At 39.3% G+C, this 26,034-nt stretch overlaps 2 protein-coding genes across 2 annotated transcripts; one reads left to right on the top strand and one right to left on the bottom strand.

The window, feature by feature from the left end:
• Window positions 1–1,015: 1,015 nt before the first annotated feature.
• spg7 (SPG7 matrix AAA peptidase subunit, paraplegin) lies at window positions 1,016–8,436 on the top strand. Its single transcript, XM_008405124.2, has 17 exons — window positions 1,016–1,413; window positions 2,444–2,546; window positions 2,644–2,733; window positions 2,821–3,062; window positions 3,165–3,304; window positions 3,409–3,511; window positions 3,605–3,730; window positions 3,848–4,010; window positions 4,397–4,570; window positions 4,653–4,777; window positions 5,030–5,132; window positions 5,452–5,562; window positions 5,657–5,772; window positions 6,295–6,451; window positions 6,602–6,765; window positions 6,856–6,933; window positions 7,023–8,436. The coding sequence occupies exons 1-17, from the start codon at window positions 1,189–1,191 to the stop codon at window positions 7,230–7,232; spliced, it is 2,430 nt and encodes an 809-aa protein (XP_008403346.1). The 5' UTR covers window positions 1,016–1,188; the 3' UTR covers window positions 7,233–8,436.
• Window positions 8,437–8,615: 179 nt separating this feature from the next.
• cdh15 (cadherin 15, type 1, M-cadherin (myotubule)) lies at window positions 8,616–24,969 on the bottom strand. Its single transcript, XM_008405123.2, has 14 exons — window positions 24,626–24,969; window positions 16,712–16,879; window positions 15,493–15,648; window positions 14,991–15,135; window positions 13,899–14,080; window positions 13,363–13,491; window positions 13,065–13,247; window positions 12,091–12,335; window positions 11,862–11,998; window positions 10,968–11,198; window positions 10,610–10,849; window positions 9,872–10,020; window positions 9,559–9,750; window positions 8,616–9,130 (listed from the first exon to the last, which is right to left on the bottom strand). The coding sequence occupies exons 1-14, from the start codon at window positions 24,674–24,676 to the stop codon at window positions 8,930–8,932; spliced, it is 2,409 nt and encodes an 802-aa protein (XP_008403345.1). The 5' UTR covers window positions 24,677–24,969; the 3' UTR covers window positions 8,616–8,929.
• Between the last annotated feature and the right edge of the window lie 1,065 nt (window positions 24,970–26,034).

The following is a 26,034-nucleotide window of genomic DNA, read 5'->3' as shown; positions in this document are numbered from 1 at the left end:
AATATTTCCCATAAGTATTTTAAATAAATCTTACGTGGAAAGAAACCGACGTATATTCTCCAAGTTTGAGCACAACGTGCTATTTACGTTTACAAATTAGCTTGAGCTTTTATGAGAGCGTCATCCTTTCGTCTTAAACAAGAGTGCCCTCTGCTGGACGGTAGGAAGTTTTTACAAAGATTTTTTTTTTTTTACTACAAAATATACAAAAAGTAATTTAGATTTTTGGGTCAATATGTTTTGTTTTATTTATTTATTTATTTATTTATTTATTTATTTATTTTTGTGTGGAAAAACATAATATAAGAAGGTTTATTTTAGTCAAAAATGGCACCAATATATTTTTTAATGGGATGTGTGTTTTGTGCTGAAAACTAATCTAAATAAGTCATAATTAACAAATATCACCAATTTATCGCACAATTTTAAACAGTCAAATTTTAAGTACCTTATCATCTGCTGATATACTTTTAACAGATTGACCAGTTTTACATTTTCCCTATATTTCTTTTTATAGCAGTGGAACACCTAAGTACTTCATCACAGTACAGATACCTATATGCTTACTTTAAATTAGTTAAGGACATTTTATCAGAACTTTGTTTGCAGAATGTGTTGGTTGTTACCAGACCTAGTTTTACCACTATCCAGAAGCCATTAAAATAGCCACAGCTCCAAATGTATACATTTAGGATTGAATATCTACATTTGTAATTATCTACTATGGGTTAGATGAGTTTGACACATGGGATAAAATCACTGACATGTTTACACACTTACTGTTACAATAACTTATTGTTTTATTGTTATTATTATTCTCTAGAATAAATTAATTGATAAAACAATTAAGATATAAGTATAAATATGATAAACTACATTAAGTTTCTTGAAATATTAAAATCTAAACTGATTATCTAACTCTGTGTGAAATCACGTCATGCCCGACCCGTCACTCTGATTGTTTTCGTCCCACAGGTGGCAGTGTTGCTCGGGGAGCTGCTTGGCAACCTTCCCTAAGCTGCAAAGAAGAAGGGTTGTTGCGGGTGGTTGGGTAACACAGCATAATGCTAGCTACAGAGTGAGAGTTGGGTAAAAACAACTGCTCCTAAAGTCGGTCTTTCCTGGAAGACTTCAGCTATGACTAATTTTCTGTTAACTTAATACCCATGTTCATCGATAATAGACACCATGTCAGCTCTTTTATTGCTGAACAGTGCTGGAATCTGCAGAAAATACAGCAGATGTGTGATACGGACGCTATCAAGGCGAAGCTATCAAGTTTTAACAAACAAAGTGATATCCAGTGAAGGCGCTGGTAATGTACTGTCCAGGTGTGCTAATGTCAGGAAGACGCTGCATTTTCCAAGATCAGAGCGGACTCTCACAGGTCAGCCTCAGAAGAAACTCATCCAGGTAAGTCAGAGCGTGAATGACATGAGCGCCTTTCAAAATAAAACTCTACAACTTAGCTTCTGTTTGTGTTTGGTCGTGGAAATTATTAATGCTGTAAAGATTGGCCAGTTTGACGTTGCTAAAGAGACTGTAATCTGCATTGTATCTCTAAAACATCTCTCATTGGGCTCTCGGAGTGTTCTGCCTGTTTTTATTTACACCCCTGTATTCAGATTCATGCAGCGTTTCCACACCTAAAATTTTGTTTGTTATTATAACAATTTAATTAGACCTGTCGCACTGTTAATATTATTCCCGTTACCGCCCCATTAACCAGTTAAACTCTATTGTTCTCAGCTATGTGTTGTATTAATTTAGAAGTGGTCTGTCAATTCCATTCATTTTTACGTTTACAATTGAACAGTCCGACAATAATAAACATTAATAAACGTATAAATCTTCATAGTTCTGGGCAGGTTCATGACATATAAAAATAAAGAGAGAGAACATAAAGGAAAGATTAAACAAGCAATATAATGTACCAACAAATATATATCTACATCACAAACTTGATTCTCATTTTAAAAGTTTGTTCTTCTCCCTAAATTTAGAATCTTTCTTTTTTGTATATATTTTTTGTTTCATCAGTGGCAACACACATTTGTCAGTGAAAGTTCTTCAGTCCATTATGTAAATGTGCCAAATTTATCAATACAGTGTAATGTTATCACCAGGTCCTGGTGGGTGAATGGTTTCACCCAGTCCTAAGAGATGATGTCATTTAGACCCCACTGGTGTTTTACTCTGTGCTCAGTCCGGTGGCGTTGTACTTACCCTGTGAATGCTTTTCCGAGTTTTGTGTGTGTGTGTGTGTGTGTGTGTGTGTGCGTGCGTGCGTGCGTGCGTGCGTGCGTGTGTGTGCGCCCGCCCGCGCGAATAATTTTGGGAACACAGTCTTTTTTTTTCTGTAATTTTCTTTCTCAGATGTAATTGTAACAGATTATCAGCCTGTCATGTTGAAACTTTTGTTTCCTCTGGTTGTCTATTTCAGAGTCTTCTCCACAAACCTTTGAGTCCTGACATGATTGGACTCAGCAGAGAGTTAATCAGAAGCAACCTATTAAGGAATCCAGTTGGTTTATTAAATTTATTAGGTACACAATAAGTTTACTTACTTTTTAAAATCTATGTTTCATCCTGTGCCTGTCTTTAAATGCTGACACTTTGTGTTAAAAATGTCTTTACTTTTAGGGTCAACTAACTTTTTCAGTACGTCTCAAGCCAAAAAACAGAAAAATAAAAGTTCTGGGCCAAAGGGAAAAACTCCTCAGGAAGATGAAGGTATGTGATGAACAGATTTAGCGGCAACACATTTTTCTTTTCCAAGTTGTTCTTCACGTGCCTTTTACGCTCTGCTGTATATTTCAGAGGAGAAGAAACGGCGTGAGCAGGAGGATCAGATGTACCGCGAGCGCCTGCGGATGCTCTTCATTATCGCACTTGTCATGAGCCTGCTTAACTCTATTAATACCAGCGGCGGCAACATCTCCTGGAATGACTTTGTCAACGAGATGTTGGCCAAGGGTGAGGTGTCCCGAGTGCAGGTCGTTCCTGAGAGTGACATTGTAGAAATCTACCTTCATCCTGGGGCTGTCATCTTCGGGAGACCTGTAGGTTGATTAGGCTTTGGTCACGGTTGGCATTTGAATCTGAGCAGCAGCTGAGATGTTCAGGCTATCACCTCATTTCTTTCCATACTTCTTGCTTTGCAGAGGCTGGCACTCATGTACAGAATGCAGGTTGCAAACATTGATAAGTTTGAGGAGAAACTGCGAGCAGCAGAGGAGGAACTAAACATCGACACTAAGGACAGGATACCAGTGACGTACAAACGGACTGGATTCTTTGGAAAGTAAGAATAAGCATTTTTATGAGAACAGGCACAATATGTCCTCACACCCTAATAATTTGCAAAGATATTAAGACCAATTTTGACATTCTTTGTCATTTTTACAGTGCAGTCTATGCTCTGGGAATGGCTGCTATCGGGGTGGCTATTCTCTGGTATATCTTCAGACTTGCAGGGATGGGCAGCAGAGAAGGCGGCTTCAGTGCTTTTGTGAGTTGCATAAAGAACAGTAGCTGCTTATTCTGCTATGGTGATTTGAGAGCCTGATGTGCTAACTCTGCTTTACAAAAAAAAAATCAACAGAATCAGCTGAAGATGGCCAAGTTCACCATTGTTGATGGTAAATCTGGGAAAGGAGTGAGCTTCAAAGATGTAGCCGGCATGTACGAGGCTAAGATGGAGGTAAAGGAGTTTGTTGACTACCTCAAGGTAAGAAGTCACACTTAGATCACACTTTTGTATTAATTTCAACTCTAAAAATCACATTTTGAGTTTTTAAATAGAGGTAAAGAAGTCTAATATTATATTTAAATCTATTGTTGTCAGAGTCCAGAAAGATACCTGCAGCTGGGAGCCAAAGTTCCTAAGGGAGCGTTGCTGCTCGGGCCCCCAGGATGCGGCAAGACCCTGCTGGCCAAAGCTGTAGCAACAGAGGCCCAGGTGCCGTTTCTGGCTATGGCTGGGTCTGAGTTTGTGGAGGTCATTGGAGGTAAGCACCAAGCATTGAAGAAATAACCAGAAGATCAACAAAAAAACAAAAACTGTTTTTCTCCACCAATTGCTGCGATTTAAAGAAAAACTTTGATTTTAGAAATATTGATTACAACTTTGGACATTTTTGCATGGGTTGTGTGCTTGCATAAGAAAATCTATTGATTTTTCTTTAAATCTGTTGTATGTTCTGGTACTTTGTTGTATCCAGATGACATACTTTCCAAATGTTTTAAAGAGGAAATTATTGCTTTCAAAACTGTATCCTTTAAAGAGATTTGTTAAAGATGGCTCGTAAACCACTTTTCAAGAGAATGCCCATAATGAAATAATTGCAACAAGAGCTTGATAATCGATTGGGACTTGGGCTGTGATTGTGCGTAGGTCTCGGCGCTGCCAGGGTCAGGAGCCTGTTTAAAGAGGCCCGTGCTCGGGCGCCTTGCATTGTCTACATAGACGAGATTGACGCTGTGGGGAAGAAGCGCTCCACCAATATGTCAGGTTTCTCCAACACGGAGGAGGAGCAGACTCTCAACCAGCTCCTGGTGGAGATGGATGGTGGGTGAAGTAATGTTTCATGTTTCACTTTGTTGGCTTGTGGAATGACTTAATAACGTGTTTGAAATTATTTTCTTGGCAGGAATGGGAACAACAGACCACGTCATCGTTCTGGCCTCCACCAACAGAGCAGACGTTTTGGATAATGCTCTTATGAGGCCAGGTCGGCTGGACAGGCACATCTTCATAGACCTACCTACACTGCAGGTGATTTAAAGCAACGCTGGTGATCTGGTGAATGTAATTGGTTCGCAATTTACCAAAGTCTTCCCAAGAAGAAATCAAGGCCTTCAGCATCACATTTTTAAAGTTGCTACTTTCCAACGGCTTTTAGTTTTTCTTCTAGTTTTTCTCATAAACATAACTTTAGGAAGGGCTTGTTCCTACTAGCAGGACATTTAGCTTTGGTAGCTGGTTTAACTGGTGAAATCTGGCCTTATGTTGATTTTTCTCTTTCAGGAAAGGAAGGAGATCTTTGAACAACATCTAAAGATCTTGAAGCTGACCCAACCAGCAAATTTCTACTCTCTGCGGCTGGCTGAGCTCACCCCAGGCTTCAGTGGTGCATGCACATTATACCTTTTTTGTCCTTTTTCTGCTTCCACAGTATAAACCAACTGACAGGTTTTGCCATTTTACCTTTAGAATACTTTCTATTGAAAGTGTACACACATTTGTCACTTACATGTAGCAGTTTTTTTTTTTAGTTTATCCATGACAAAGTTTGTAGTTGTGTTATTTCTAGCATAGCACTTGTTGTTTATGTTTCGGGCCAGTAGAAAATTCATGTTTGTATTGGAAGTAGTAAAACAAGTTAGGAAAGATTTAAGTAGCATTCATGCCCTCGCTGTTATTACAAGGCCGTACTTTTACGGATGCAGGTGCAGACATTGCAAACATCTGCAACGAAGCTGCACTGCACGCTGCCAGAGAGGGGTTCAAGTCCATCGACACTTTTAACTTTGAGTATGCTGTGGAAAGAGTGATAGCAGGTACGGCAACACAAACGTTTTGAGAAGATGCCTTTCACCCCTCATGATGTGCTAGTCTGACCACAGTAAGACGGAAATGTGCGTGTTTGTCCAGGGAGCGTAAAGAAAAGCAAGATTCTGTCTAAAGAAGAGCAGAGGGTGGTTGCCTTCCACGAGTCCGGACACGCCTTAGTAGGATGGCTGCTGGAGCACACCGAGGCAGTGATGAAGGTAGTGCACTGCTTCTTGTTGCTATCGTAGTTAGTGGATTTATATCTAAATGGATTGAGACGTAATCTTCCCTTTTCAGAAATTTCTTTCTTCCTTTGGTTGTAAAACATTTATTTCAGGCATTTTTTTAAGAGAAGGAACAGAAACGACTGAAACATTTTATAATTTTAAATCATTCTCTGAATCTAACAAAACCGAAAGTGGACATGCAAAGTGTCTGCCACTTCTGCAAGGCCGAAAAACGACTCCATCTCTAGCAGTTGTTGCCACAATAAATGACGCTTCAGCTAGGCCTCAAAAATTCGTTGAGGCTTGATTGGCAATCATTAGTTTCTGACACCCTTACTCAAGGCAGAGGAAACACAAATAGTGGGTTTTCATATATGATATACTTCACTGTTTTTCATTGAGAGCTGCAAGAAAGGCAAAATAACAAGCAAGACTCCATGAGAGTTGGAGTTAATGCAGATGAACAAATTGTGACTGTTCAGCCTTTAAAGGTTTCTGTGCTGTGTTCCTGAGGTCTCCATTGCTCCGCGAACGAATGCCGCCCTGGGTTTCGCTCAGATCTTACCCCGCGACCAGTACTTGTTCACCAAGGACCAGCTGTTCCAGCGCATGTGCATGGCTCTGGGAGGAAGAGCGGCCGAAGCCATCACTTTTAACAAGGTCACCACAGGTGAGGACGTTATTCTTCTGTTATTCTTTAACGTTATTCTTCTGTTATTCTTTAACGTTATTCTTCTGTTATTCTTTAACGTAACCTTAAAATCACAGTCCCTTCTCATATGCTTCTCCTGGGTGAATCCTCCACCTTGTGTCTTTCCAGGAGCTCAGGATGACTTGAGGAAGGTGACACGTGTGGCTTACTCTATGGTGAAGCAGTACGGTATGTGCGACAGTGTGGGGCAGGTGTCGTTCCCCGAGACAGAGGAGCAAGGTGCCGTCGGGCGCCGTCCATTCAGCCAGGGCCTGCAGCAACAGATGGATCATGTGGGTTCTTGATTTAATTCACCATAAACGTGGAATATTTGTCATCATTAAGTTCTTGCTGTTGACGATTGTTTACGTCTGCCCTTACAGGAGGCTAAGATGCTGATAGCTCGTGCTTACAGACACACAGAGAAACTGTTGCTGGACAACAGGGACAAACTGATCCAGGTTTGTTGCTCCATTTCTTCTGGCATTGCCATTGCAAGAATCCCCATACTGAGCATCGATTTTCTAATCCGCCACGTCTGTGTTTATAGTTGGCCAACGCTTTGTTGGAGCGTGAGGTGGTGAACTATGACGACATCGAAGCCTTGCTGGGCCCGCCGCCGTTTGGGCCGAAGAAGATCATCCCCCCTCAGAGCTGGGTGGAGGCAGAGAGGGACAAGCAAGACACAGAAGAGGATGAACCTCGACCTCCTCCTACTCGCAAACATAGAGAGGACGACGTTGATCCGCAGTTAGTCTGACATGTTTCTGATTTGTGTCTTTTTATAAGCTTTTTATATGCTGCTGCTTTTTGTCCCTTCATCAGGAGCTGGTGGAGCGTTAATACCAGCAGGGAATCCTCATAAGGCTTGTTCTGACAGTAAAAGTAAAGTTTGAACAACTCTGTTGCTGGACCACCTTCCAGATTTGATTTCTCTGCAACTTTAAGAATGTTGCAGAACTATTGTTGGTCTCACAATATTTGCTACAAAGTTTGAAAGCAAGCTTTTTCAATCAGGATGCTCTTCATATGCAGATTGTGTAGATAATGTTTTCTTTTAGAATGTACCGTTTGTACATGTCTGTTTATGCAAATGTACTGTAGCAGAATTGTGTTTGAATTTAGGGAACTGACGGCTCTTCACATCTGCAAGAGGCAGTAAAGACGATATAGGGCTATTTATAAATACAAGCTTCGCTCTCCGACAAAGTTTCATTGACATTCAACTTAAAAAGTTCACATTTACATAAATGCATCATTCTGCAGCAGAATGGACATAAGTTTCTATGTGGGTAAGTGAAGCCGTGCTCAAGCCAGTAAACTTGTTGCTAAAGCGAGCACTAAAAGGAAAAATGTGACTACCCCTTTAAGGATAGCATATAAGTCTTCGTTATGTTGTTTAGCAAGCATGACGCCATTCTAAATACTGTGTAATGTTATTAAAGGCTTGTGTGAATTTTTGCTTTCAAACAATAGATGAGTGAAAAGGCACGACCTTTCAGCCTTTAAAGGTTTTTGAAAACAATTAAAATATAAATGCTGATGTGAGAGACCTTCCCTCTCTGCTGTCTTAAGTGAGATATTATATTTTCATTTCTGGTTCTGTCAATCTCATTCAGTTCACCCACAAACTTTACTGAAGATGATCCATAATTTTAGTGAAGGATTTTTATTTTTCCTCGTCTGGGTTGTATATGAAAGGCTCATTTATACAGGGAAAGAAGGTGGAATCAATTAGGATGTTTTATATTACGAGGAGGGATTGTAAATTGATTACAAAAATGTGTTGCCAAATATTTAAATAAATATTTAAAAGCCATACCACTTTCCAGGCAGTATTTATTCTTTGTCTAAACAGATAATGTATGAATACACAGGTGCACATGAGTAAATAAAGCCAGCTTTATGAGAAAAACCACTTTATTTTAAAGACACCAGTAAAATCTGAATTTGGGCAACATTTATTAAAAAAAAAGTAAACAAAAAAACATTTAAACTCTTTACCTCCAGGTAAGGTATTTCTGAATGTTCCATGTTGCTGTCTGTAGAGCTACCTCCCTTAAAGATGAACAAATGCTGGAATGGAGGGTTTGTTGTTGAACACTAAAGCAAAAATATTAAAGACTCATCTTATAAAATTATGTATGTAAAAAAAAAAAAGAAATACATAAAAAAAAAGAATTTCATGCCTTTTTAGTGCATTATTAGTAAGCTGCAAGAAGATGGACAGACATTCTGCATGCACAACTTTGAATGACTCTTCACAAAATGCTGCATTAAGTCACCTTGTAGGTTGTGTTCAAATAAACTCAATTAAGGCACACTCGATTAAAGTCCCATTCGCTTTTTCTTAGGATCCTGTGTTGGACTGAAATAACTTTCAAATGTGTCCAGAAAAAAAAAATCACCTCAAGCATGAAGTGTGCCCTAAACGCCACAGATCCTGTTCTGTTGGCTTTAACGTGGGTCATACATATTGGCTAGTTTCTGAAACCGGGGTCCCCAGTTGTTGAGGTAATCGTAGTCCTGATCTCCGTCCGAGCTGCCCGAAGCGATGGAGCTGAGGCTGCCAGCCACTGAGCCTTCTCCCTCGAAGTCGTAGATCAGGGCTGTGTCGTATGGAGGCACGTTGGGATCGTTGTCTGCAGCCTCCAAGCCCTGAGAAGTGCAAAAAAAAAAAAAAAGTTTACTAAGTTATAAGAAAACCTACTGGGACGACAGGTCGCAATTTTCAACAGATTTGTGGTGTAGCCTGCTTTATGTGCAACACCATTTAGGACATCATTTAATAATGGATGTTGGATTTTTATCGTTTATTTTTTTCCCTCATCTTTCCACGATGAACCTCGTTTCCTTTATGAAAATGTAAGGAGAACTTAATCTGTAAGAGGTCAAATTCTGTCTTGATTTTACTGAGCTAACTGAGTTAATTGTGAATAAAGATTCATTTTTGATCATTTTCGACACAAAATCTGTTCATTTGGAAAATACTCATTTGAGCCTCTTTGGTATTTAGTTTTTAGTTTATTGTTTAGCTATAGAGGCTTTTTGCCTTTGAAACCTGAGTGACAGCTGGAGCGTCTCACTTCGTTGATGTAGTCCTCGATATCAGCGGGATCTGCAGGAGGCCGCCGGGGGTAAACAGGGGAGGGCAGGTTGTGTGGGGCGTCTTTCCTGAGGGGCTGCTTGCCTCGAGGAAGGCCAGGCCCCGGGTAGAAGGACCACGGGGCGGGAGGCGCGTCACGGGGGTTCCACAGCAGGTCAATGTTGAAGGCGTTCTGTCAAAGGTGAGACGAGGAAGCATGTGCGCTTAGATGATAACACACAGGCAGGCTGAGGTCGAAGATCTGCAAGCTTCGACCTCAGCAGGTCACCGTCATGTCTCCCAGCGAGCCTTACCTCATCCTCCTCACCGCCTCCCTGCTCGTCGTAGTTGAGGATGTTATCCCGTATGTCGTCCTCTGATTCCCCGACAAGCAGACCGGATCCTTTCTTTATGTGGTGACGTCTCCCGCAGGCATTTATAGCCACAGCCAGGAATAGCAGCACTACAAACAAGAATCGGTCGGTTCATACTTGATCGTATTACCGCAACTAACAAACGAAATCAAGGTTTACACCTCAGTGGACCTGAGATCCATCTATTCACATCTCATCCAGGCATGTTTGTCACAGTTCCAAGTTTCTTTTTGTAATGTAAATGAAAGTCTGGACATGATCTACGTGAGTAGCTATTTTGTTTTTGCAGTTATCTTCTGACTTTTTTTAAGGACATCTGCCTCACTTGAAGGATATGTTTTGTTATTTTTCTAATTTTGAAGAGATGCTGAGAGGAATGTGTTTCTGAATCATGTCAATTACCCACTGGAAACAGGAAATCATGGTTTCCTAATTAAAAGTTCTATGACACTGATTAACTTAAAAAAGTAAAACATACATTTAAAAAGCTCTTCAGATATGCTTAGAGTAGGAACCAGAGTAGAAATTGATAAGTTTGTTAGAGAGTTCAGTAGATTACAGATTCATTTTCCTTGGATAAACCACTTCAGCTTTCTTCAATCTGATCTTTTGATAAAAGGAACTGGATTCATTACTTTTTTCAGAGTTTAAAAAGTATTTCTTCAGCACTGCACTTACCAAGTAGAAAAACACCAGATGCAATGATAATAATGAGAGCAATGAAGCTGATTCCCACTCTGGAGCCTAAGAAGGCTCCCGCCTCAGATCTACAGTCACCATAGGAGTCACAGAGACATGCGGTGACATTAACTTGACTTAAAGCACTCTGAGATGGACTGCCGGAGTCTGTGACCCATACTGTGACTGTATACTCTCCAGCTTCCAGCTCTACAGTGGGGCGGAGGATTGCATGAGTATCTGGAGCAGCAAATATGGACAAAGAAAAAAAATATGAGCACACAGTTCTGCCCTGAGAATCACAGGAGGATTCGTCATGAATCTATGCCCTCTCCCCCCAACCCGCCAACTTTCCTACCGTTGACTTTAGTGACAGTCCAGTTTGACAATAAAGAGTCAGGAATGACAAAAATGAAGGGAGCGGCATGTGGAGAACGATCTTCATCCACAGCAGTTAGTAAAAAACCAGGAGTCCTTCTCCTGTCACCGGCGCATAAGAAACGGCTCAAAGGGAGGACCTGAGGAGGGAAGTCATTGGTTTCCTCCAGGATGATGTTCACCGCTGCAGAGGCTGAAGCACCACCGGCATCTGCACAAGCGAGCATGAATAGAAAACATCACAACAGTAGAAAATCTACAATGTAGATATGTGATCATAAACATTTCAGATATTTAAAACCCCAATTTCTTATAGGCAGACAATGTGAAGCACATCAAACTAATGACCCACAAATATAGTCATACACTCTTAACTCCTTACAGCCTTATTTAAACTAAATTAACCTGTCAAGTAGATCCTAAACCAAATAAAGGTTATTCACTTAAATGTAGTACATTGCTTACAAAACATTTAGATAACAGTTTTTGGTTAATTGTTCAGCCAAATTAGCTGCCACTAGGTGGCAGCAGAAGGGCTTTAATACTATCATTGGTTAATGTGTTAAGTTCCATAAAGTTATTATTTATTAAACTTTTAAAGATAAGTACATCCTTATAACCATAGAGATGTACAAAATGAATGAAGCAACATACAATTGCTGTATGTTTTATATGACGTACCTGTACTCGTTTACTAAGTACCTCTGAAAACAGTTTGAAAGTGAATTCAAAGTTTGCAGTTTTTACTTAAGGAGGAGGGAATTTTTTTTATCAGCTTCTTTTTTGTTGTTGATTCTAAATGTAAGTGATTGTTTACTGTCTATACCATAAAAAAACACATTCAGAGATGTCTGTGTTGTCTATGTGAACAGACCTGTAACCTTGATGACTGCACTGTAAATGTTGTTTTTGACATGTGGGGATTTCATGTTGAAGGACCTTCTGAGGAAAATGTTTCCCGTTTCTCGGTTGATGTCCAGCCACCCCTCAGGGTCTTTGCTAATTTCAAACCTTATACCACAAAGAGAAAGGAAAAATCAGTCAATATTTCTTATTGTTATGTGGAGAATCGTCTCTTCTGAGGTGCTGAGGTACGTAGTTACCTCAGTTCAGAATGGTCTGGGTCTGAAGCAATGTTTCTTTTCAGCAGCTTTCCGGGTTTCTCATTCTCGGGGACCTGGATCAGTATGGGGTTCTCCTTAAAATACGGAGCCTCATTCTCGTTGACAACTGTGACTGACACAGTAGCAGAACTCGAAGGTAAGTTGGGCGCCTTGATGCTCGGAGGATTGATATTTTCCACAGTAATAATCAAGGTGTGCTCCCTTTTGATTTCATAATCCAGGGGCTGCAACACAGCACAGAAAAGACCGTTTTTATAGCTTTGCTGCTGGACAGTAGGGATGTATACACCACGTTTACCTACTTTATGTTACGTAAATTTCAATTAAAAGCATAATGCAAAAACATAAACCTCATCAAAGAACATTGCTGGTTCAACTTTCGGTTTACATATGAACCAGTAGATGGTAGTATGTAGTTTTGTCTGACAAGCTCTGCCGTCCTGTGCTGCACAGATTGTCACTCTGAAAATATTTTTAAAGATGCTTGAAATTTTAAATTGTCTAAATAAAAGGTACTTTCTAAAAAAATCTTGTGCTTTGCAAAACCTGTTCTTAGTCTGCAAAGTCACAGGCAATTTCACATATCCTATTTTTTTCATTTGTTCTCCTGCCAGCTAATGTGGATTTTAATTTTTATAAATTATGTACATCAACAGGAGAAAATGACAAATTCCTAAGAAATCAAATATTATCAAGAAAATGGGAGAGCATATAGCTGTAACTTATTCTTAATTTTTTCAACAATCCAAATCTTGTGAGGCTTTAACCCATGTAAAGCTCCCCTTAAACTTTTAAGTTTTAAAACATTTTCCATTTCAAACACAAAGTACAAATTTGGTTAAAGGGAATTAAAAAAAGCAATGTTTGTCACTCTTGAGAATTTTGAGTCACTTAAATGCTTAAATGCCACCAATCCTAATCCGTCCCTAGAAAATGTTTCCCGGGTCGCATACCTTCACCACAGTCAGGATTCCCTGGTTGGTGACTGGATCTGTCTGGATGGCAAAGTTTCCAAATGGGTCATGAGATACCGTGTACTTGACCTCCCAGTTTCCTGTTCCAGGGTCGTCTCTGTCTATCACGCTCACTCGGCCAATCTCAACGTTGTAAACGTTCTCCAGTGCCTTAATGTTGTACTACAGGCAGAGCCAAAAACACAAATCAGAAGATTTAACTAATGTCATTGCTTCCAGCTTATACAGTAACAATGTGGAAGCCACATTGCGTTGTGATCCATTAGCTCAAACTCACTGAGGCAGGATGGAACTGGGGTGCATGGTTGTTGATATCCGATACGGTGATGATGGCTACAGCATCACCGATTAATCCGTCGCCCCCCATATCAGCAACCCGCAGCTTTAGCTTGAACTCCTTCACCACCTGGAACACATTACAGCCTGTTGAGAGGAATCAATCAAGCCGTGATTATAACTATTCAACAAAAACTATTGGGCCAGAGGTCAGGAGAAAAAAAGAATTGCACATGCATAAGAATATTTCATTTCTGCCATATTTACAGTATTTGATTAATAGTCAATATTGAAAAACATTATAGCAATAATTCATTATCCTCTGAGTACTAATCTTTCTGATCTTTAAAATCAGGTTGTTAGTGTCCCACCATGGTGCCAGATCTTGAAAGTTTTCTTAATGTGTAGTTTTACTGATGTTTAAAATGTACAAATCAAGAGGAACATGGTACTGCTCATCCTCGATACAGTCCTCATTGCACAATGTCCAAATTTGGTGTTTCCTTTTATCCACCAGTATCTCTGTGTTATATTTACCTCTCGGTCCAGGCCCACATCTCTGGTGTAAATAGCTCCTGTTTGGTTGTTAATGCCAAACATAGTCTTGTTTACAGCATTGGGAGGAATGCTCTCCTGACCGACGATGGAGAAGCCCAGCACTGCATTCTCTGTCATCGGGTCATCTGCATCTGTGGCTGAGACTGACATCACCAATGTTCCTGTCGAGGAGATTTGAAAATTTCAGCCAGAGAGTGAATTGTGTGTTTGAGTGCACTAGTTAGCAGTGGAACGATTATTAAGCTGCTCTGATTATTGTATCTGAAGTTGCAGCTAGATGCACAAAGACACAACATAGGATACAAATGAATCATTGCTTCAAAAATGGTGAGATGATTTGTTGATTGATATTTGCTTTGTTGCCATGTCGCAATGTCTGCTGATAGATCTCACTATGAGTATGATTCACATTGTTCCTCCGATGGGCTTTAAAATCAGCACCTAGTCGCCATGATAAATGATGTCATGAGTGACATGCTGCAAGTGTATGTATGCGAGAAAAAATCTGGAAAGCAAAGGTTTTACTTAACTCAAAATCTGTTAAGTAAGTGGAACTCAGTGTTTCTTCACACCTGAATAAGTTTTGGTTTAGCATTTACACCAGCACCTTGTAGCCTGGTAAAAATCAGCCCCTTGTGCTACACTTTGCTTCCTACAGAGGATCTAAGGTCTATTTGTAGGTGATTTATATGTATGTCTGGTCATCTAATCTGTTCAGTGTAGTTATTTAGATGTTAGCATACAACAACAACAAAAAAAACAATACAATAATAATGAGCTAACGTGGGCACAATAGGCTGAAGGAGACTGGATTGAACTGCTGCTTTATCATGACACACGCCTCTTTCACATTGTTACTTTTAATCTGACATTTATGTAAAACTACTTACTTAATGGATACAAAACACATATTATACAGTGAAAAACCTGCCACATTTTATAAAGTACTTGTTGTTTGGGGTTGTACGTTTTCAAATCACATGAGTGACAACATAGTGTTTAAAACTTAAGGTGATTTTAGAACATCAAAAAGACAAGAATTGTCAGCCTTTGAATAATGTATTCCTCTACCTGGGACAGAGAACTCCTGGACTGACCCAAAAAACTGCTTTTGGGTGAAATTGGGCTTGTTGTCGTTCTGATCCAGCACCATTATCTCGATGGTTGTGGGGTTCTCCAGTCTTTCTCCGCTGGGGGACAGGGCAAATGCCTTCAGCTGCACACAGAGACACAGCAAGAAGTGTTTTTTAATTACATGTGTGATTTATGAAGTTATTTCTCAGGTTTTCCACAAAGGACAAATCAAACAGCAGATAAGTATTTTTATATGTATGAGAAATGACCTGGCAGAAAAACAAAGTGAACATACATTCATGAAACACTCGGATATCTCTCCCGAGATGCCAGTAACAGCCCGGGAAAACCGACCTTTAACCGTTTGTGCTGGTGTTCGACGCAATGATATGTGAACTCAGGCAGAAACATGAACTGGAAACACATGCAAACTCCTACAGAAACGCTTTACGGTGTATGGCGAGCTGCTCTGGGTGATCGTTCTTTAATGAGGTCTTACCGTAAAGCTGCTGTGCTGCTCTCTGTCCAGCGGCCTCTTGCTCCTGATCATTCCTGTTTTATCATCAATCTCAAACAGGTTTTTGGGCTCCTGATCCACCCCTGGTCCCTCTAGCTTGTAGATCACCTCTCCTGAGAAGATTTTGTCTGATTTGATCTGGGCAGAAACACAAGAAAAAAGTTGCAGATCATTAAAACCCCCACAGGAAACCGGGTAGCAGGACTGCAGACAATCTGCTCTGAACACCAGATGTGAACACAGGGGACCGCAAGTCTGGAGTGTATAAACTCAGAAGGTCCTTCGGGATTTCAGACTAATAATAACAAGGAGTCATTTTCTGGATTTTGTTTCCAATTCTTCTGATTTGTTTATGTCACACGTCACTTTTTAAAAGTAACTCAGTGGCTTTACTAGAACTGAAAGATTTACACCAGCAGTCTGCGTCACTTCTATCATGATATTTATATTTCTTCTGCCCATTAAACACCAATTTCACTCCAGCAAAAAAGTATTCATCACTCACCTTGATGAAGCCTTCAAATAATGTAACTAAAACAAACTAAAATAAACAAAGTATAAAATGGATTTACTTTGTGGTTCTGAATCAACAATTATTGCATCACACACATTATCGTCAAAGCTGATGTCATGGATGAACTTGATGTTTTCACATCTGGAAACATATAAAAATTGAAATGAATAAATCCTTTCAGCTCAAATGATTCCATTAAATAATTCCAAATTTTTTAGAACATTGTGACTAAGTACAAAAAGTTAAATATCAGTAGTTTTTAAATTTAAATTCCTTAATATTTGATACATTTTGGTATATTCTTCTAAAAATCAGAGGCGCCTACCACTAAGAAATTAGTTCATGAACTTAAACCTTACAAAAAATAAAGATAACCAGAGTAAATAAATGGGGAGTTTTCAAATGATGATTACATTTATTAGTGAAAATTACATCCACATCCTAGCTGCTTTCCTTGTTAAGTTGCAAATTAACTTTGATTTAGGATCTGCATGGCTTTCTTTGATTGACGTAACTTTGGATTTTGCCTTCCCCCCCCAAAAAAAATCCTCAAGGATGAAGTTTGTGGTGAAAAAATTGTAGATAGTTTGATGCCTTAGTCCGGTAATTTACAGTGAGTGTAGAAATGATTGCATTGCTGAAAACTGCTCGTGTAAATGCTTTGATATGACAGTTTTACAGTATTACCTGGACCAGGTTTTCAGGAACAACTCTGCTGTTCTCTGAAACTCTGATGGGGGGGATGATCCAGTCTCTCTTGACTCTTATCATCCCTTTTCCTCGATTTCTCCAGAGGTAAAGGACGTGAGGGTCCTGCTCTGCCTCACGGTGGTGATACTCAGCAGAGCTACAAACCTGGAGGAAATATGGTTGGCAGTAAGTCAGATCAAAGTTGAAGCTGAAATACAATTTTAAACTTCAGAGACCTATGCTAATTTAAGATAAACATTATATAGTCACACATATTCACAGCTGCTTAATTTCCTACCATGCTTTGATATTCCCTATGGTCAGACAGAATGGATAACTAATGTGGAATCTGTTCAGCTTCATGTTTCACCCACTAAAATCAGCGTTTGCCACCTTGCTTTGATCTGGGTGCAAAATTATTTCAGGACAAGGAAACACTAACGCTCATACTCTTTTTTTATTTTTTTTTTTACAAACTCTCCATCATCACATTGCTGTCAGGAGCACAGTTACACATAGACGCACACACACACTCATGAAACACACACTCCCACAGCAGCTGTCGACAAAGGATTTATATCCTCTGCTTTCCCACCCGCATTCCCACCCGCACTCACAAATTCCCCTTTATGCTCAAGCTCTGCACCTGACTGGGAGTTTGGGATCACCTTACGGATTTGCTCTGCTGTACGAATTCCACAGGCACACTCATTTGTGCACTTTCTCACACTGTGGGATCACATGTACACTATATGCATGACCACCAACCAAACACCCACTCCCACGCATAAGATCATGTGCATGTTTCCTTTGGTCGCTTCCTGCTCGTCTCTGGGATTTCACTGGAGTCAACGCTACTTCTCACATGTTTAACAGCTCAAAGACGTAATCCTCCGGACAAGGAGAACATGCTCATTTCTGTGTTTTCACTCAGACGTAACTGAACACTGATGTCCCAATGCATGCAAATCCTAATTGTGAATAAGTCTTCAGGATGTGGCATAATACGAATGGACCGAGATCTTGGGTGTGCTGCACAGATCAGCTGTCATGCTGCTGCAAAGTGCAGGGAAGAACGAAAACCATGACTGGCATCTGCAGGCCGAGTCAGAGGGAGGCTAATCTTAGACCGTTTTATATCCCCGACCTCCATCTATTTAACTCATTCTGTCCATCCCCCCCCCCCACTCTGACACATTTACACCCACATTCCAGTTGTCTCCGTCACCCTCACAGGTTCCTTATGGTGTTTATACATTTCCATATTTAACACCTGGCTTTTATTACTTCCTCACTGTAAAACATGTTCCGGGTATCTACTCAGTCTCAAAGTCAATAACAGCTGATTTCCAGTTGTGTTTGTAATTATTGAACTTAGTAAAGCGTCTTATACTTTATGAAAATGAGCATATCTAAGCTTGGAGGATCACTGTTTTACTTTGGGCATATGGAGGAGTTACTGGTTAAAAATAACTGAGTTAATGAAACATTTACACTCCTTTGTGACAGGTAGTCGGGGGTGTTTATGATTGGAGATTAATTACTTATTAGGATGATGGGAATACAATCAATTTTACGTCAATATTTTAAGGAAACAGCCAATTGATAATCATGCTAGACAGGTTTGAAGGATGTTTCAGATTTTTGGGGGTTCTGTGGGAAAATTCTTAACCATCAGCATGTAATCTGAAGTACATAGCAGACTGGGTTAAGTAAAGAATATTAGTTTATAAATTTAAACATGTAATATTATATCTGAATCAGACAAGATTGGAAAGGTGCTGGGTTATTTTTTTTGTCAAATGATTCTGTTTCATATGAGTTGGACCATTTTATCTTGTAAAGTGTTTTTGCTTTTTCTGAGATTCAGAGTTACATAAATACACAAAACTAACTTACATTTTAAAATGGATGAAACCCAGTTTGAGCACAATCTGGGTATGTGGTGGTAAGATCCTTATTGCTGATAGCGCCACAGAATCCCCATTATAGAAAACTGAACTGTCAATTAGAGATCCAACTAGTTAACATCTGTGTATTTCAATTCCCTAAAGAAATTGATTTTTAAAATTGACTTTTAAAATGAGTACTAAATACAGTAACTGAAGTTGTGGAAGCAATGATAAACTTCAGGTTGTAGACATGGCTGCAGTACGCATGAACCTACATTGTTTGCTTACTTAAATACCTCATTTGATATCAGTTTCTGTTTACAGATGGGATCCTCAAGACATAGAAACAAATTATCTGCACATCATACCAGGTCAACGGCTTGGGTTCAGGCACAACATAAAACATCCCAATGCAACCAATCAAATCAGGTTTGTTGCTAGTCTTTGACGTACTTAAGACTTTCACATACCAGCAAAGCTTCATCCACCTGGTGTCTCTTAATGGAAAATTTACTTTTTGTGCATTTTTGCAATAAATCGTGGAAAGTTCAACTAAACTTTCCTTAAATTGTTAAAATCTTCAAACTGGTGGAATGTCCTGCAGTTTGGAGCAAAGTTTTTTAAGCAAATGTAATGTAGAAAAGTGACTTAATGTGAGTTTTTTTGGTGCATGTAAATTTTTGCCACAAATGTAAAATAGTAATAATTTTAAAGAGGGCACCATAAAGAGAGACATTAATTATTGACACGCATAAAGAAATGAAATTTAATCGTTTCATGAGGAAGAACACCGTTTGGAGAAATGGAAAACATGGAAACTATGTTCAGATCAATTTGCCAAAAGCAAGCCTTATAAGTACAGTAAAGTTATTCTGCAGATGCCTTGACAATTGCAGTCCTTCTATGACAAAATAAATGAACAATGAAGGAAACAACTCACACAGTAAAAAATAACGTTAGACACCACATTGTTAGGAGAATAAAGCATTTTGGAGTAGAGTTATGATATGTCATGTTTCCAAGATTAATGGACGAAGGTTTTCCATTATACACAATGGCCACAACGAGTTCCAGCTTTTCCGGATCTTGAGACACAGAAAGGAGAACAGAAACGCTTACAAGCACCAAAAAGTACCAAACAGGCAGCTTGTAAATTCACACACTTCCTGTCAGAGCGCCATACTTTAGAAAACATGACATTGTGTTGTGCACAGTGGCTCCTCTGAGTATCTGCACACTGTTGTAATGCTTTTACCAGACAAGGATGCAGTACCAGCAAAGTGTCACGTTACCAATTAGACCAGTGAGGGTCTTTTTTCTGACAGGCCGGGTGATGACACCACATGCTGCAGGTTAACCATTTCAGAGCCTTTTCCCAGATACTCTGACTGCTCTGCCTCCCAGACGAGTCCACATCTTGTTTGGGGATGATTTGGTCTCACAGCAACAAAAGGGGAGGATTATTTGGCAGGATAATCTTCCCCAAATTCAAGAATGTCCGCACTTTCCCAGTGGTGTGTTGAGAGGAACATTAAGACAGATTAAGCTAAGAGATCTCATTCTCTTAGGGGAACACATAATGCAGGGTTATCTTTAATCAAACACCCCAATTTGCAGTAACAACTTTCTTGCTTATATTTCAAATATACTGTATGTAAAAAAAAAATCAGATTTATATGGTTCACATGTAGTCCAAAGTGACATTCAAAGACAGTCTATCAAACATCGCTGACGTAAATTTTCTTTAGAGAAAACAAAACAAAAATATAAAATGGAAACCAAACACTTGCCTGACATCACAGTGGGGGAACAGCCGCATAGCGAGGGGAACACAGACGTTATGTAGCGTTATGGTTTCCAGCAATCAAGATGGTGACGATAATCACAGCAGCAGTAAGTCAGAAGACCATTTAGGATTTATATGGAGATTTGAAGGGAGCAACAAAGAGAACATTAGTACTATTTTCAGGGCACATAAGAGGAGTGCAGGAGCAACAATGGAACGATGAGCCATTTACTCACTGAACAGCAGCAGAGGGAAAGCCTGGGGAACTTATTTTGGAAAGTTGAAAGTAATTTTTAAAATAATTTTGGATAATATATGATGTAGGGATGGGTGTTTGTAGTTGTTGAGTGCTGTGGGGTAGATTTGTGTTTTTATTTCTTTCTAAATTAGAGTAACTGACAAATAAGACAGACTTGAGAACACCTTAAAACTGTCCTGGTTTTCATTTTTACTGTTTTATTATTAAAGTGATGAAAAAGCCTGCTACAAAACATTACTCATATTTTTTAGGATATGTTTGAGGATATCTTGCTGAATGAAAACCCCATTCAGTAAGATCATGTAAAAGCATCAATCAGTAAGCTCCCATAAGGCTTACTGAATGATGCTTTCAGGATGACGTCACCTTTTAAAGTTTGCAGACATAAACAAAAGGCTCTGCTGCATGTCCATTGCGTCTTTTTCTTTCATCTGCAAATTTAACAGTCTCTCAACAACTTGAGTCAGTTACATGACTTAGCAAAGGCAGACTGTCTCCTTGGCCAAAAGCCAAAGGTTCGACAGGTGCAGAAGTCAGTCTCTTCTGCTCCTTAGCCACACATTAAGCCAGTCTGTCATTCTCTGAGGGCCCCACAAACATACTCTTTGCTAAGTCATGTTAGCTTGCAATGAGCAGAGCATTCTATTTATGGTCCCTCTACAAGTATGTCCATTTACCATGGAGCAAATGTCTGAGCTTTAAGAATGCAGAGCAAGGTCATGGCTTTAAGCTGAATAAAACACAGTTAAAATGTTCCATGACAATGCAAGTGGAAAATTAGATCCTCCTCTCTTGTTGCTTGTATGAAAATATTAATCATAGTCTTTTTTTTTTTTTTTTTTGAGTTAGCACAAAATACAACATTGGAGAAAAATCACTGATTGAAACAAGTGGCTAAATGTGAAACTTGTTTTGTGTGATAAAATAAAAAAAGTTTTTTTTTTTTTTTTTTTTAGAAAAATCTGGATGTTAGCAAGGAGACAAAGCTTTTCACAGGTAAGGAACTCCAAATAGGGTTTTCACACAGTTCTTGAAAGTTTTTTGATTACATATAAAAAAACAAAAAAAAAAACAGTGCAACTGGAAACCCCATCATGACTTTGCAGCTGGCTTACTCTAATGCAGGATCTTCAGATCAACTGAGCAGCTGGTCTTCCATTTCTCAGTCTGTAAAAAATAATGAGGTAACACAAAGCAAAGGAAATTAACTTCTTTGTTCATGTGACCCATTTTATGAAGCGGAAGTAGTTTCGGTAACCTTTGCTCCTTCTGAAACTCTAGGAAGTTAAAAACAGTCTGCAGGTAACGGGCGAGGTGTAAATTTAGACCCGAAATTCTCTGACTGACTCGTTTCGAATGAATGAGACCAGCTGGTCACTGCTGCACACTCTGGATTTATACCTGATTTCATGGTCCAGGAGTAACCCACGACTAGTCTTTCCACAAGGAGGCACAAATGGCGTCATGTGTGCATCTGGCAACAGCTGTGGGTTCTGCCCACTCCCCACCACAACAAACACCCAACAGGCCTGAACCTCTCGCTTCAAACACAACTAAAAGATATCAGGTGACACATATGAAAGCCTCCGCTTGACTGAGAGGTGTTAATGGCTACAAGGATTTCATTTTGGTCGCTAACTTATTAGAGAACTTTTTTTTTTTTTTTTTTGCTTTTGAGCCATTATTTAGAAGTGAAGCAGCACAGAAAATGTTTTTTTTTTTTGTCCAACACCATCACGTATGATCCACCATAAAAAGAAAATAGAATGTTGTGTGGCTAAATGTTTTGGACAGTTTCTGACAATCTTTCTAAAGTTTTATTTGAACTTTTGTAATTTTTCACACATTTTCAGTCCAGTGGCAAAGTATTTTCAAAGGCAATTTACTTTTGTTTGCTGATGCATTTAACTCTCCAGGTTTTAGAGGGATTCTGATAAAAATGATGATCAGAAAAGGTGTGGATCTTTATTGTCTACTTCGACATACTTGAGTCAAATAGTGGCATCATTGGCAGGAATGAAAACAGAGAACTTGATAACCAACTGAGCCATTTGATTTAGGTCTGTTGGACCCGAGGCACATCTAAAGGACTGGAGCCGATCGCCTCTGAGCTGAAGGATGTCATCTTAAAAGTACTGTGTCTGGCCTCTGCTGGATTTTTCCCCTCTTTCTAAAAGGGACAACTGACTCAATTAAAAAGGGACAACTGGTCACTGCTGCACACTCTATATACAGAAACTACTATTTTCTGTCTACAATTTCGTTCGATTCCTTCCACTTTTTTAATTTTAAACTCAAAACCCACAAAACTAGAAGACTGTAAGTGAATAACAAAACAGCCACAGTTCAAAGAAAAACTTAAAAGATGTCCAGAAAAGAAGAAGAAGAATGTATTAAAAACACTTTAAAGGTTCACAAGAAGGTTTGACTGCCTGAAAGAAAATAATAAAGAAATTAAGGAAGGTTTTAAAGCTTTAAGACACACTGAGGAAAAAGATATTACTGAACAACAGTCTTATCCAGGTGGGAACATTATTTTTTATTTTATTTAGCTTTCACCAAGATGGGTTTTATGGTATTTTTCCAAAAATTGTAAAATAACAGCACTGAAGCTTTTTCATATTCAGCATTGTGGAAAAAACCCGTTTCACTTTTTTCTGTTTTTTGTTTTACATCTGGACAAACGTAGAATCTATGCTATAAATATATTTTAGATTAGACCATTTAAATAATCCTTTGTGATCAGTGATGCATTTATTTCACCAAAGATAAAAATAGAAATGTAATCATATTGAAACCCACCCAGAAAAACATTGAAAACAGTTCTGAAATGTACTCTTCAGTTTTTGAATGAAGTACATGTTTTGGCACATGAACTCAACTTGGAGGGAGCAAGTTAAAAATCCTGATTTAGGACTGAAAAGCCTGTTTATTCATATTATTCATACCTAAGATAAGGATTCGACTGAAGTTCAGAAACATGTGTCCCTAATCTGTCACAACTGTTTGTTTTTTTTAAAGTTTTTTTGTTCTCCACAATGAGTCAGAACTGTGGACAACAAAAGAATCACCTGTTTTCGGTGACCTTTCAATCAATTGATCCCTGGAAAGCTGCAGGAACACTTAGCAGGCAGAAGCAAATTCGGTAACTGAGAAGACGTGAGTCGCTTGCACAGCCACTCCGACATGCACGGATCATAGCACTCCCCCTCAAGAGTCGTCGGAGGCCAATTCACTCGTCTGTTCAACCTGGGCTGAATTACTGATCCAAACAGAACAAAAAGACTGATGGTATTTGGAAGTGTCGTTGGAAATAAGACAGTTTACTTCGTCATCCATTTTAAATGTCACGCTGGCGTCTGCAGACGCAGGACGCCCCGAGTCTTCTCTGAACACATCTGGGGTCTCGTCTTCTTCAGAGCACTTCATCATCCCCTCTCCGGCGTGGATGAAATGTTTAGCTCAGCCGAATGCTCTGATTGCAGAGCCGGAGTCTCGCCTCCATTGATGAAAATAAGTAGATGTTCAATTGAGGACATCATTCAGGTATAAAACATAAATTGTATATCTCAGGAGCGGGGCAGCAAGAGGTTGTTCTTTAAACAAGATCATGCTCTGCAGAAACAGGAAGCTGAAAGCAGGGGAAAGAGAGGGCAGTCGCTTCAAATGGTGCAGCTAAAGTGCAAATGGCTTATATTCACAGAAAGCAAAGTAATGCCAACTGCTGTATCCTGAGACTTGTTCTGGTGATTCATTGCACTAAGAAAGTCAGAAGGAATATGCCTTTCTCCTAGCTCAGACAGCTAAGCTTTAAGGTCAAGAAAACAATTTAAAAAGGGAGAAACACCAAAGTTTGAAGGTGTTTTATCCTTTGAATCTATACACAAAGACCAACACTGAAACTTTTCACAAATGATCACATTCCGTTCATTTTTATTTACAGCAGATTCACAAGAGATGTTTGTTTTTCTTACCTGACAGACCAGCAGACTCAGCAAGCAGCTCATCAACCTCCACAAAGCCATCCTCAAAACCAGGTCTTAGAACCTCACTCTACACAGACCTCTGACCACAGCCAGATCTTAGCCTCCTCTGTGGCTTTACTGCACAAAAAAAAATGGCCAAAACAGGTCAATTTCCAAACCTTTCTCTGTCTTTCCCTCTCTGTCCTTCCACCGTTGCAAGTCTGTCCTTCCTTCCCTCTCCCAGCATCTGTCTCCAACAGCTCCACCCTGTCCATAGCTGGGGTATGTCTCACAGTCGTGGGGTAAAAGGGGTTAGAATTTCAGCAGCAGGCCTCCAATGAACCCCAGCACATGTGCTGTCACTCACAGGCCTGATGGAAGAGAGAGAGAGAGAGAGAAAAAGAGAGAGAGAGGCATGAAGAGAGAAGTGGAGCAGCTGCTGGCGATGAAGACAGGAAACGGCGAACGAGGATGTTAATTTTTTTCTAAATAGCAAGACAAGAATGCAAAGAGTGGGATTAAAAATAAGTCCAAAGAATGATGCGAGTCTTAGTCTGAATTTTAACTTTTGTCTTCCTGTCAAGCAACAGTTTTTTTGTCTGCTCTTTACAAATACGTCAAACTAGATAAAAAGTATAATTCAACAATTTTGGAGAAGGGTAAAATGTATTTCTTGCCCAGATTTGGATGGAGGCATTAATACCAGAGATTAATAACTGTGTTGCGTTTGGGCAACAGAGATCCACACACAGTAGCAAGAAGGGAGCGCAGCTTTGAGTTGGAACAGGGAAACAGATGGTCTGGATCTGTCTTAAAGTCTTAAAGCCTAAAAATATTCAGCACCTCAGAAGATCAAAACAACACCACATTGTTTTCATTCATGAGTTCAGAGCTTTTCAAAAACTAACGACGAAAAGCTGCACAGGGTGGATACACTTCTAAAAAAAACCTTGATTCAACAATAGCAATAAACAGATTTAAGACTGATAAAATAAATAAATAAGACCCTTTCAAAAATATCTAAAACACTGATGAAATTAGACATTACAAATTAAAATATCTGATATCAAAACTGGTGTTTAATAATGAACGATCCTGGTGGAATTAAAGCCAGCAGCAGCTTATTAAAAATGGTTGAAAAACATGGTGATGTTATGAATGAAAAAAGGGTTTACCACCAAACCATGTTTACTGTACAGTAAAGTAGTTGCCTTTATTTCCTATTTGGTCACAAGTATCCACCATTACATATTACATATCACTCTTTCCTCCTTCTGTCATTTACCTTAGACTGCGAAGTATAGTGGAGAGAAAGAGTGGGAAAATCAAACTGGATCCTGTAAGGTCATAATGGGAGAATATGATTTAATGGAGGCAAAAGAGGAGGCAGGAAGTGTGAGGATTCAACATGTAGCTAT

This window comes from Poecilia reticulata, linkage group LG3 (assembly GCF_000633615.1).
Source record: "Poecilia reticulata strain Guanapo linkage group LG3, Guppy_female_1.0+MT, whole genome shotgun sequence".
NCBI classification, from domain to species: domain Eukaryota; kingdom Metazoa; phylum Chordata; class Actinopteri; order Cyprinodontiformes; family Poeciliidae; genus Poecilia; species Poecilia reticulata.
The sequence above is the reverse complement of the archived record's forward strand: the minus strand, read 5'-3'. Positions and strand labels throughout refer to the sequence as shown.